Raw genomic sequence first — 13,229 nt, forward strand, 5'->3', positions numbered from 1 at the left:
GTAGGCATACCATGACCCAATGCTGAAACTGTCCATCATGACAGAACATGAGCTCAACCAGATCTTCGGAACCCTGGAATCTCTCATTCCGCTGCATGAAGGTGAGAATGAATGCTTACAAAGGACCGAACCACAAGAACAGGCAATTGCAAAGAAACACAGTTGCTCACACAAACACAGAAGTCAACACACAGTCATATATACACACACACACACACTAACACCCAAATGAACCATTAGACAGAGGTTGAGACCGCTCCTTCTACTCACTATTCAGATCTGCTGAGTCGACTGCGAGAGGCCAGGAAACCAGATGGCTCCACAGAACATGTGGGACACATCCTAGTGGACTGGGTAAGACCATCCGTTATGATCATATGTAGGGGATGAGGGTTTTCCTGACCATGTGACCTAAACAGGAAAAACTGATGGATCAACTTGATTTATATTACAGTTTTCAATACTGATTATACTTTGCAATCAGTTGTATGTTCATACTACACATGCCCGAGGTGGGAATATCTAACAGTAAACAAGTTAGACATACTGACAAATTTTCTAAAACGATGTTGGAGGTGAGTTATGGTGGAGAAATAAACATTAAATTATCTGGCAAAAGCTCTGGTGGACATTCCTGCAGTCAGCATGGCAATTGCACGCTCCATCAAAACTTGAGGAATCTGTGGCATAGTGTTATGACACAACTGCACATTTTAGAGTGGCCTTTTATTGTCCCCAAGGTGCACCTGTGTAATGAACATGCTGTTTTAACCAGCTTGTTGATATGCCACACCTGTCTAGTGGATGGATTATCTTGGAAAATGATAAATGCTCATTAACAGGGATGTAAACAAATTTGTGCACAAAATTTGAGAGATACGTTTTGTGCTTATTGAAAATGTATGGGATCTTTTATTTCAGCTGATGACAAATGGGACCAACACTTTACATGTTGCATTTTTATATTTTTGTTCAGTATACATATGAAATGGGTAAAACAGTATGTAAACATGATTCAAGGTACCAGTGTTCCATGTCTAGTCCTTGCCAATGACAAGCATACTCATAACATTATGCAGCCATCACCATGCTTGAAAATATGAAATGTGGTACTCGTTATTGCATCCATGCAACTTATTATGTGACCTGTTAAGCACATTTTTACTGCTGAACTTATTTCGGCTTGCCATAACAAAGGGGTTGAATACTTATTGACTCAAGATGTTACAGCTTTTCATTTGTAAAGAATTCTTAAAATATAATTCCACTTTGACGTTATGGGGTATTGTGTGAAGGGCCAGTGGAAAACAAATCTAAATTTAATAAATTTTAAATACAGACTAACAGTACAAAATATGGAAATATTTAAGGGGTGGTGTTTGTGGCAAATCAAAAACAGTAAACTGAATTGGCCTGTGGGGAGAGAGGGAGCTAGATTTGTCCTTGTTTCACTGGCAAACTAAGTGCTTTTGTGTCACTTCAACAGCATCAATTTACTCAATACTTTTCTGAGGATGGATTCAGCCATCGAGAACCCTCAAAACAGCTAGTTCATGAGGCAGCCTGAGATGCTTGTTTTTCGTAGCATAGCTAGCTTATGAAAACAGAGTCATTGTGTCTTATTGGCCCGGTGTACTTCAACCGGTGTACTTCAACTGCCGCGTGTGTGTGTGTGTGTGTGTGTGTGAGATCAGAGCTCTGTGTAGTGTGTGTGCACTCCAAGCTCAGTAAGTTGACATCTGGGGTTTACACACCCACAGTAGCCGTTGTTGCAACACCCAGAGAAATCTCCTACTGGTGTGGAGTTTGGTTACCCTGTGGGGAGGTGAAAACAAGGCTCTTAGGTAACGTCATGACTTCCTCGGAATGTGTGCAGTGACACTTTAGCTGGACACGTTAGCAAAGAGCTGGAATCGGGTTAGTTCTGCAGTGCTGTGGAGTGTGTCCAAGGCTCTTAGTGTATTGATGCTGAGCGGCTCCTCTCCATCCCGCCTTCGCTTCATCCCTACTTTTTGTTTACACTAGGTAGTTATGGGGAACAATGTATGCCTGACAAGGATGCGGAGAGCCTCCTCTGCTCCCCTGCTTCTCAGGGGTTTACTTGCCCTTCTCCTCTGAACTCTGCTCCACCACGGAAAGATGTCAATGTGGTTGCGTAATAGAGTAAAGATTTCCAAATTCCACAGAACTAACGGGAACTTCCTGACGGGCCGCCCCCCAGGTGGTGAGGGTAGGCAACAACAGTCAAAACTGTTCGCTGCTCTGGCCCCCCAATGGTGGAACAAACTCCCTCACGACGCCAGGACAGCGGAGTCAATCACCACCTTCCGGAGACACCTGAAACCCCACCTCTTTAAGGAATACCTAGGAATATCTAAATGATTTAGATGCACTATTGTAAAGTGGCTGTTCCACTGGATGTCATAAGGTGAATTCACCAATTTGTAAGTCGCTCTGGATAAGAGCGTCTGCCAAATGACGTAAATGTAAATGTAACATCTCCACCCCGCTGATCCTCAACACTGGGGCCCCACAAGGGTGCGTTCTGAGCCCTCTCCTGTACTCCCTGTTCACCAACGACTGCGTGGCCACACACGCCTCCAACTCAATCAAGTTTGCGGACGACACAACAGTGGTAGGCTTGATTACCAACAACGATGAGACGGCCTACAGGGAGGAGGTGAGGGCCCTCGGAGTGTGGTGTCAGGAAAATAACCTCACACTCAACGTCAACAAAACTAAAGAGATGATTGTGGACTTCAGGAAACAGCAGAGGGAACACCCCCCTATCCACATCGATGGAACAGTAGTGGAGAGGGTAGTAAGTTTTAAGTTCCTCGGCATACACATCACAGACAAACTGAATTGGTCCACCCACACAGACAGCATCGTGAAGAAGGCGCAACAGCGCCTCTTCAACCTCAGGAGGCTGAAGAAATTCGGCTTGTCACCAAAAGCACACAAACTTCTACAGATGCACAATCGAGAGCATCCTGGCGGGCTGTATCACCGCCTGGTACGGCAACTGCTCCACCCATAACTGTAAGGCTCTCCAGAAGGTAGTGAGGTCTGCACAACGCATCACCGGGGGACACCTACACCACCCGATGTTACAGGAAGGCCATAAAGATCATCAAGGACAACACCCACCCGAGCCACTGCCTGTTCACCCAACTATCATCCAGAAGGTGAGGTCAGTACAGGTGCATCAAAGCTGGGACCGAGAGACTGAAAAACAGCTTCTATCTCAAGGCTAACATTGAGTGGCTGCTGCCAACACACTGACTCAACTCCAGCCACTTTAATAATGGGAATTGATGGGAAATGATGTAAAATATATCACTAGCCACTTTAAACAATGCTACCTAATATAATGTTTACATACCCTACATTATTCATCTCATATGTATACGTATATACTGTACTCTATATCATCTACCGCATCTTTATGTAATACATGTATCACTAGCCACTAACTATGCCACTTTGTTTACATACTCATCTCATATGCATATACTGTACTCGATACCATCTACTGTATCTTGTCTATGCTGCTCTGTACCATCACTCATTCATATATCTTTATGTACATATTCTTTATCCCCTTACACTTGTGTGTGTATAAGACAGTAGTTTTGGAATTGTTAGTTAGATTACTTGTTGGTTATTACTGCATTGTCGGAACTAGAAGCACAAGCATTTCGCTACACTCGCATTAACATCTGCTAACCATGTGTATGTGACAAATACATTTTTATTTAATCTCTAAAGCATCTATTGATCACTTTTTAAACAATGAAAAGTGAAACAAAGCAAGTTCTCTGTCCTACATTTCCTCATGCTAGAACTTCAGATCAATCTACCATGAAAATGACCTTCAAAGATTAAATGATCATCCTAAGCCTTTTTTTTCTCCACGAAGAACGAGGTGATTGTTAGTGGTGTTCCTATGAAAAAGGGTTGTGAGGCTAGTGCTGCCTCCGGGTTAGTCATGTGGATGTATGAATGTGAACATGCACCCATCAACCCCTCTCCCATCGACATCACCTCCCAATACACTGCACAGAATGAAGAAATAGAAATAAGTACTATTTTAGAGTTCTTCTTGCCTCTGACTGTATTAGAGGAGGTCCAATGTCCTTCCCTTCTCCAAAGCAGTTTAAAAAGGAGGTGGAGAGATTATTTGAGGAATCAAGGAAAGATTAATTGAGAAAGAGCCTCTGGCTCACAGTAAAAAACATATTTAAAAAAAATAAAAAATCCTGGTCAAACTCTTGGCTCTATAATAGAATATACCAAGAAAGCTTCTCTGATTATTTACTTGAAAGAGCATGATCGATGTCAGGGCCTATGATGAGTGTGTTCAGTCTTAGTTGAGTGATGGTTTTGACTGGACATACTTCACCTACTGTAGTTTATTAAATACGCTGTACAAAGTACATTCAGTGTATGTGGTATGTGAAATGTATTAAGTTCTTTATGCTTGAAATGCTATTTTGGCTTTTCATCTATTTGAATTCTCTGCACACTATTGATGAAGAGAAATGAGTTTGACATGCGTGTGTTTGACAACAGCTGATAATCTGATAATTTAGATTATGATCACTTTATTGGTCAATTGCACACAATGTCAAACCCCCTTCCTGAAAGACAGACATACATATACAGGTTTTTGAAGAGGTGTGGAGGGCTGCCACACTGGGTGCCTGTGGGGGGGGGGGGGGGGTTAGTGCCTTGCTCAAGGGCACAACGGCAGGCAGGATTTGATGCAGCAACCCTCCGGTTGCCAGCTCGCTTACCGACCAGATTTTTCCTGTCGGACCTGGGATTCAAACTGGCAACTCCGGCTGCTGGCTCGCCTCTAACCCCTAGGCTACCTGCCGCCCCTTCAGATAAGGGGAGGTGCTAACAAAATTAACGAATGGGGAAACAGCGCAATTCCGCATTAGATGACACATTTTCAGTTAGGGTGAGCATAGTATGTTGATATTTGTTGCTTACTGAATACATTTTTACTAAGCCGTATGTTCGAAATAGTATGAGTGGTACACAGAATGTAGTTGTAGTAGGCAAGAGATTTCATCCCCACTCACTTAGCCCCTCCCTCCCTCTCTCTGTACTTCTGTTCATCTGCTGTGCTCTGGCTGCACATGCCCAGTTACAGTACATTCCTAAAGCTTTCAATGTGATGTCGTCCAGGTATATGGAAGAGCAGTTTGACAAAAACTCCAGCACACTGGTACTCCATTCTTGTATTCTTCCCAATATATAAAGACTTGGAGTCGTTGGTCATACGGGAATGCTACACAGAGCTAGACCAGGAACGTATGGAGGCCTAACATCTCTGAAACGTGCACAATAAATAAGAGCTACTTTGCAAAGTGTGCACTTATCTGAAGCAGAGACATCATTACTGACCTCTTCCTTGATCTACGTCCCTCTCTCTCTCTCCTCTCCAGCTTCCCTGTCTAGACTCCTACAACTCATACTGCAGTAATCAGGTGGCAGCCAAGGCTCTGCTGGACCATAAGAAGCAGGACCACCGGGTGCACGACTTCCTGCAGCGCTGCCTGGAGTCGCCCTTCAGCAGGAAGCTGGACCTGTGGAACTTCCTGGATATACCCAGGAGCCGGCTGGTCAAATACCCCCTGCTGCTCAGGGAGATCCTCAAACACACGCCGAACGACCATCCAGACCGACAGTACCTGGAGGAGGCAGTGAGTAGAGGGGCAGAGATTGAGAGACCCACATATCCGCAAACACACTGACACCCCCACACAAACACATACATTCTCACTCACAACCCCCCCCATCTCTCCCTCTCCCTCTCTCCAGATCAACATTATCCAGAGCATCGTGGCAGAGATCAACACCCAGACGGGCGAGTCAGAGTGTCGTTTCTACAAGGAACGTCTCCTCTACCTAGAGGGCAGCCAGAGAGACCTACTCATTGACAGCTCCCGCATCCTCAGCTGTCACGGGGAACTGAAGAACAACAGGGGTGCTGTGAGTAGTGATCTGTCGATCATAATAACACAACACTTTGGAGTGGCAGTGGGATAGGGTAGGGAGGGATACAAAAGGATAGGATGGACATTTGCCTGAATAATAACATGGACGCTGTGAGTGTCTATGTCCATTTACTTTTCAGTATCACTCACGAAAAGCAGTAACAGTACTATAACACTGCACTGTAATATCCACTGACAGTCAATTAAAATGCTTACTGACACGCCACTGCTAGCTATGTCCTCTGACATAAGTAAAGTCAATGGTGAGGTGTTTTTATTCTTAAGAGCGGGGGCAGTGTCTTCCTCTAATAGATTGACCTTATTGCCATTTAAATATATGAATAGCCTCTGAATCCACACCGACCTGTGATGGTACGAGTAAACCCTTTGACCATGACCCTTAAAGCACCTCTCTCACCACATATCAATCGGTCTACTGGAGGTCAGGAGTCAGCTCTGAGAGAGTAGGTTCACCTCTAGGCATTCGCTGGGTCATCTTTCCTTCTGAGATAACAACCGAGTAGAGGGGGAGACGTCCTGACCTTGGTTCAAATACTATTTGAAATCCATTTTAAATGCAGGGCAGTCCATAAGTGCAGATGATGGACGTTAAGGATCTGGAAAATTCTGTATGGAGGAATGGTCTAAGATCCATCCCAATGTGTTCTCCAAGCTCAAAGAGGGTGGCAGGTAGCCTAGCGGTTAGAGCGTTGCGCCAGGATCCGAAATGTTCCAGGTTCGAATACCCGAGCTGTCAAGGTGAAAAATCTGTTGATGTGCTCTTGAGCAAGGCACTTAACCCTAATTTGCTCCAGAGGCGCCTTTACAACTATGGCTGACTCTGTAAAACAACACATTTCACTGCTCCTATCCGGTGTATGTGACAAAATAATAAGTAAATACTTTTAGAAAAAGGCTGTCTTTTTAAAACTTTATCAAGGGCGCCGAAAATGTTGGACCTGACTGTATCTCTGAGACTTGTGTATGAAATACAGCACGGCAACTGGAGTGTATTTAAAGTAAAATACCTTCCACACTGGTGTTAACTATTTTCTAGTCTGAGGAGTATAGAGCAGTTGATATACACTGCTCAAAAAAATAAAGGGAACACTTAAACAACACAATGTAACTCCAAGTCAATCACACTTCTGTGAAATCAAACTGTCCACTTCTGAAGCAACACTGATTGACAATACATTTCACATGCTGTTGTGCAAATGGAATAGACAACAGGTGGAAATTATAGGCAAATAGCAAGACACCCCCAATAAAGGAGTGGTTCTGCAGGTGGTGACCACAGACCACTTCTCAGTTCCTATGCTTCCTGGCTGATGTTTTGGTCACTTTTGAATGCTGGTGGTGCTTTTACTCTAGTGGTAGCATGAGACTGAGTCTACAACCCACACAAGTGGCTCAGGTAGTGCAGCCCATCCAGGATGGAACATCAATGCGAGCTGTGGCAAGAAGGTTTGCTGTGTCTGTCAGCGGTGTCCAGAGCATGGAGGCGCTACCAGGAGACAGGCCAGTACATCAGGAGACGTGGAGGAGGCCAACAACCCAGCAGCAGGACCGCTACCTCCGCCTTTGTGCAAGGAGGAGCAGGAGGAGCGCTGCCAGAGCCCTGCAAAATGACCTCCAGCAGGCCACAAATGTGCATGTGTCTGCTCAAACGGTCAGAAACAGACTCCATGAGGGTGGTATGAGGGCCCGACGTCCACAGGTGGGGATTGTGCTTACAGTCCAACACCGTGCAGGACATTTGGCATTTGCCAGAGAACACCAAGATTGGCAAATTCGCCACTGGCGCCCTGTGCTCTTCACAGATGAAAGCAGGTTCACACTGAGCACATGTTACAGACGTGACAGAGTCTGGAGACGCCATGGAGAACGTTCTGCTGCCTGCTACATCCTCTAGCATGACCGGTTTGGCGGTGGGTCAGTCATGGTGTGGGGTGGCATTTCTTTGGGGGGCCGCACAGCCCTCCATGTGCTCGCCAGAGGTAGCCTGACTGCCATTAGGTACCGAGATGAGATCCTCAGACCCCTTGTGAGACCATATGCTGGTGCGGTTAGCCCTGGGTTCCTCCTAATGCAAGACAATGCTAGACCTCATGTGGCTGGAGTGTGTCAGTAGTTCCTGCAAGAGGAAGGCATTGATGCTATGGACTGGCCCGCCCGTTCCCCAGACCTGAATCCAATTGAGCACATCTGGGACATCATGTCTCGCTCCATCCACCAACACCACGTTGCATCACAGACTGTCCAGGAGTTGGCGGATGCTTTAGTCTAGGTCTGGGAGGAGATCCCTCAGGAGACCATCCGCCACCTCATCAGGAGCATGCCCAGGCATTGTAGGGAGGTCATACAGGCACGCGGAGGCCACACACACTACTGAGCCTCATTTTGACTTGTTTTAAGAACATTACATCAAAGTTGGATCAGCCTGTAGTGTGGTTTTCCACTTTAATTTTGAGTGTGACTCCAAATCCAGACCTCCATGGGTTGATACATTTGATTTCCATTGATAATTTTTGTGATTTTGTTGTCAGCACATTCAACTATGGAAAGAAAAAGTATTTAATAAGAATATTTGATTCATTCAGATCTAGGATGTTATTTTAGTGTTCCCTTTATTTTTTTGAGCAGTGTGTGTGTGTGTGTGTGTGTGTAGATAGATATATCTGACAAGAATATAGATTTAAGCTATCTGAATGGACAATAAATATATATAAAAATGTAATCACAATATCAATGACTTCGATCAGAAGAGTCCAACATTGATGCACTATTCAAATCTATTTTTCATGTACGTAAATAAAAATGTCAAATTATAGGTGATATGCATATTGGCTACAGCTTCATGTCCAAACCGATGCTGGCATGAGGCAGGAACCAGAAAATGTAGCCAGACTTTAACCCATTACAGTCAAAGCCCTGTCAAAGTATGTATGTATCTATCTATCTGTTTGGTCCAATTACATTATTTCCAATGCAGTTAATTGTTTTGTACCTCCATTAGAAACCTTGATAAATATATGTTTTAAATTAGGCAAAAACACTATACCCTAACACCCTCCTCTCCCCTCGTTCTCCAGAAGCTGCATGTGTTCCTGTTCCAGGACGTGCTGGTCATCACTAGAGCCATCGCCCACAATGAGCAGCTGTACTACCAGCTGTACCGCCAGCCCATCCCCATCAGAGAGCTGCAGTGGGAGGACCTGCAGGACGGGGTGATACGCCTGGGAGGCTCCATCAGAGGAGCCTTCAGCAACAACGAGAGGAGTAAGTGTTTACCCCCATAGACTTACATATAGAACATTTTTAATATGAATTCTAGGATCTCTTTGGTTCATCACTAGCGGTGAAGGACTGTTGCCGCTGGGCACCCCTGGTCTATTAATGCTGTGGTCATTTAACTTGCAATCTGCTTGTATCGAATTTCCCCTGTCTAACCTCGTCTCTCCTCTCCTCAGCCAAGAACTTCTTCAGAGTGTCGTTTCATAGCAGTAGCCAGCTCCACTCCCACTCCTTCCAAGCCAGCGATGCATTCAACAAACAGCAGTGGCTCAACTGCATTCGACAGGCCAAAGGAGCTGCTGAGTCGGCCATGGGGGTTGTGGGGTTTGGGATTCCTGTCGGGGTGGAAACCAGTATCAGTGACCCAGAGCCCCCTCCAAGCCTACTCAGCCCCCACGGCCCTCTGAGCCCTACAACACCTCGCCTCTCAGGACCACTGTCCCCCCAGCCAAAAAGCATGGACCATTGCGACAGTGATTCGTCTGTCGACTCTCCAGGCTGTAGCATGGACATGGACACAAGCGAGGCTTTGGCCTGTGCCCTGATGGACCAAACAGACTCTAGTAGTAGCAGGCCATCAGAAGTGTGACCTTCGGGGTGTCATGGCCTCTCTGGGTTAGAGAGGCTAGAGTCTAAACCTTGGCAGTATTGGTGGCAACATGGCAATGCTCCCTATATACGGGAGGGAAGAAATACACTGTGGAAAATTGGAGCACTTTTTTTTTTATTCTGCCCACTTTTTTCATTTGTTAGTTTTCTTTGTTGCTGAACTTGGGGGAAAAAACAACTCTCATTCTCTCTCTTGAGCATCTTTATATGAGACTGAGGTGTTGTCTGTAGCAGTGACAACCATGTATCTTAGCTGTGACTGTCAGGTCTACTGTGGATGTCTACCTGGAGAGGAGGGAAGGCAGACATGACTGGGACCACAGGACTGTATTTTTGTTGTCTCTCCTGGTCCGACTCTGGGCCTCTACAGACTCTGCAATCACACGTTATCCCACTGCAGTACTACTATGGCCTCCCAGAGCTTAATAGAATACACTGATGATATTCACATCCCTGTTAGTGAGCATTTCTTCTTTGCAAAGATAATCCATCCACCTGACAGGTGTGGCATATCAAGAAGCTAATTAAACAGCATGACCATTACACAGGTGCACCTTGTGCTGGGGACAATAAAAGGCCACTCTAAAAATGTGCAGTTTTGTCACACAACACAATCACAATGTCACAAGTTGAGGGAGTGTACAATTGGCATGCTGGCTGCAGGAATGTCCACCAGAGCTGTTGACAGATAATAAAATGTCAACTTCTCTACCATAGGCCGCCTCCAATGTTGTTTTAAAGAATTTGGCAGTACGTCCAACCGGCCTCACAACCGCAGACCATGTGCAACCACGCTAGCTCAGGACCTCCATATCAGGCTTCTTCACCTGCGGGATCATCTGAGACAAGCCAGCAGGCCAGCTGAAACAGGAATATTTTTGTCTGTAATACACACCATTTGTGGGGGAAAGACCTGTTCTCAGTGGCTGGGCCTATGCCCAGTCATGTGAAATGCATAGATTAGGGTCTAATGAATATATCAATTGACGGATTTCCTTATGTACTGTATCTCAGTAAAATCGTTAATTCTTGCATGTTGCGTTTTATATTTTGTGTGTGTGTGTGTGTGTGTGTGTGTGTGTGTGTTGATGTAAGAATCTAGAGAACATAGTGTTTGCAATACCCAGTCAAAATGACCAGCAGAATGTTTTCAAAGACAATCAATATGATGTTATTATTGTAGTACTTGACATGGGGTTGCAGGGGGGTTCGTTAAGGACAGGTTACCGCAACGCTGTAAAAGAGGTCAAAGGTGTTCACCTCAGAATCTTCCCACATTTTGGCCAAAATTGAAAGCTATGGTGTTCCATAAGTAAGGAACTGGCAATTCTAGAACAGGCCCCATATACGGCCCCTTGGTTGTGTAACCTAGTATAAACACATGTCACTCAGAGGGGAGAGCTGTTGGTGGGGTTTGATTCATTTCATAATCAATTGTGTTTATTTAAATCTCTATAAGGTAAATTAGTCTGAGGTAAGCACAACATTAAATTATTACATGCATTTCCAAATTATGTAGAACAGATTGAACAGATTCCATAGTTGGGCAGTTAGACGTAGTCAATCTCTACTAGATTCTGCAAGAAGTGGGACACTTAACATTTTACAGCAAGTAAAGAACCCATCCTGGAGGAAGCAGGATTTTCCATGGTGTTAAGAGTCAATGTCTTAAAGATACATTTTGGATTAAAGCCAGTATTGAATGAATTACTGTTGGTGTGTTTAATGGTCACGTTTATCACCCACAAAGTGACTCACTGGTCGCTCCTGTAAAAAGCGAAGCGGAGACCTTTTATTGTTTAAAAGAAGTAGTCACTTGTTTATGTATTTGTACTCTGACCAGTTCTCTCTCACTGGGTGCTCTGTGTTGAACTGAGTCACTGCTAAATTCTTTTTCCACATTTTGTTACGTTACAGCCTTATTCTAAAATGTATTTAAATTGTCCCCCCCCCCCAATCTACACACAATACCCCATAATGACAAAGCAAAAAAAAAAAAAGTTTAGACACCTACTCATTCAAGGGTTTTAATTTATTTGTACTATTTTCTACATTATAGAATAAAAGTGAAGACATCAAAACTATAAAGTAACACCTATGGAATCATGTAACCAAAAAAGTGTTAAACAAATCAAAATATATTTTATATTTGAGATTCTTCAAAGTAGCCACACTTTGCCTTCATGACAGCTTTGCACACTCTTGGCATTATCTCAACCAGCTTCATGAGGGATGCTTTTCCAACAGTTTTGTTCCCACATATGCTGAGCACTTGTTGGCTGCTTTTCCTTCACCCTGCGGTCCAACTCATCCCAAACCATCTCAATTGAGTTGAGGTCGGGTGATTGTGGAGTCCAGGTCATCTGATGCAACACTCCCATCACCCTCCTTGGTAAATAGCCCTTACACAGCCTGAGAGGTGTGTTGTGGGTAATTATCCTGTTGAAAAAAAATGATAGCCCAACTCAGTGCAAACCAGATGGGATGACGTATCGCTGCAGAATGCTGTAGTAGCCAGGCTGGTTAAGTGTGCCTTGAATTCTAAATAAATCACTGACAGTGTCACCGGCAAAGCATCCCCACACCATAACACCTCCTCCATGCTTCACGGGTGGGAACCACACATGCGGAGTTCAACTACTTTGCGTCTCACAAAGACACGGCGGTTGGAACAATAAAATCTCAAATTTGATCAGACCAAAGGACAGATTTCCACCAGTCTAACGTCCATTGCTCGTGTTTCTTGGACCAAGCAAGTCTTCTTATTGGTGTCCTTTAGTAGTGGTTTCTTTGCAGCAATTCGACCACGAAAGGCCTGATTCACGCAGTCTCCTCTGAACAGTTGATGTTGAGATGTGTCTGTCACTTGAACTCTGAAGCATTTATTTGGACTGAAATTTCTGAGTCTGGTAACTCTAATGAACGTATCCTCTGTAGCAGAGGTAACTCTGGGTCTTCCTTTTCTATGGCGGTCCTCATGAGAGCCAGTTTCATCGTAGCGCCTATAGGCAGAAACTCACAGGATTTACTGTTGACAAGAGCCATTCAATGCTGGTCTGAACAATCAGAATCCACACTTCAAGATTGTTTTGATCACGCGGACTGGGAAATGTTCCGGGCAGCCTCAGAGAATAACATTGATTTATACGCTGACTCGGTGAGTGAGTTTATAAGGAAGTGCATTGGAGATGCTGTACCCACTGTGACTATTAAAACCTACCCTAACCAGAAATCATGGATAGATGGCGGCATTCACGCAAAACTGAAAGTGCGAACTACCACATTTAACCAGGGAAGGTTGACTGGGAATAT

The 13,229-nt window shown here is 44.6% G+C and overlaps 1 protein-coding gene across 3 annotated transcripts in view; it reads left to right on the top strand.

Annotated features, from left to right (window-relative positions):
- LOC135542302 (rho guanine nucleotide exchange factor 3-like) overlaps positions 1-10,951 on the top strand; it is a 126,326-nt gene extending 115,375 nt beyond the window's left edge. For all 3 annotated transcript variants that reach the window (XM_064969180.1, XM_064969182.1, XM_064969181.1), the window contains 6 exons: positions 5-101; positions 278-354; positions 5,460-5,717; positions 5,836-6,006; positions 9,107-9,293; positions 9,485-10,951. In XM_064969180.1, coding sequence (XP_064825252.1) covers positions 5-101; positions 278-354; positions 5,460-5,717; positions 5,836-6,006; positions 9,107-9,293; positions 9,485-9,897 — 1,203 coding nt within the window. In that variant the 3' untranslated portion in view covers positions 9,898-10,951. The remainder of the gene's footprint in view (positions 1-4; positions 102-277; positions 355-5,459; positions 5,718-5,835; positions 6,007-9,106; positions 9,294-9,484) is intronic.
- Positions 10,952-13,229: the final 2,278 nt, after the last annotated feature.

This window comes from Oncorhynchus masou, chromosome 6 (genome assembly GCF_036934945.1).
Source record: "Oncorhynchus masou masou isolate Uvic2021 chromosome 6, UVic_Omas_1.1, whole genome shotgun sequence".
In the NCBI taxonomy this organism is placed as follows: domain Eukaryota; kingdom Metazoa; phylum Chordata; class Actinopteri; order Salmoniformes; family Salmonidae; genus Oncorhynchus; species Oncorhynchus masou.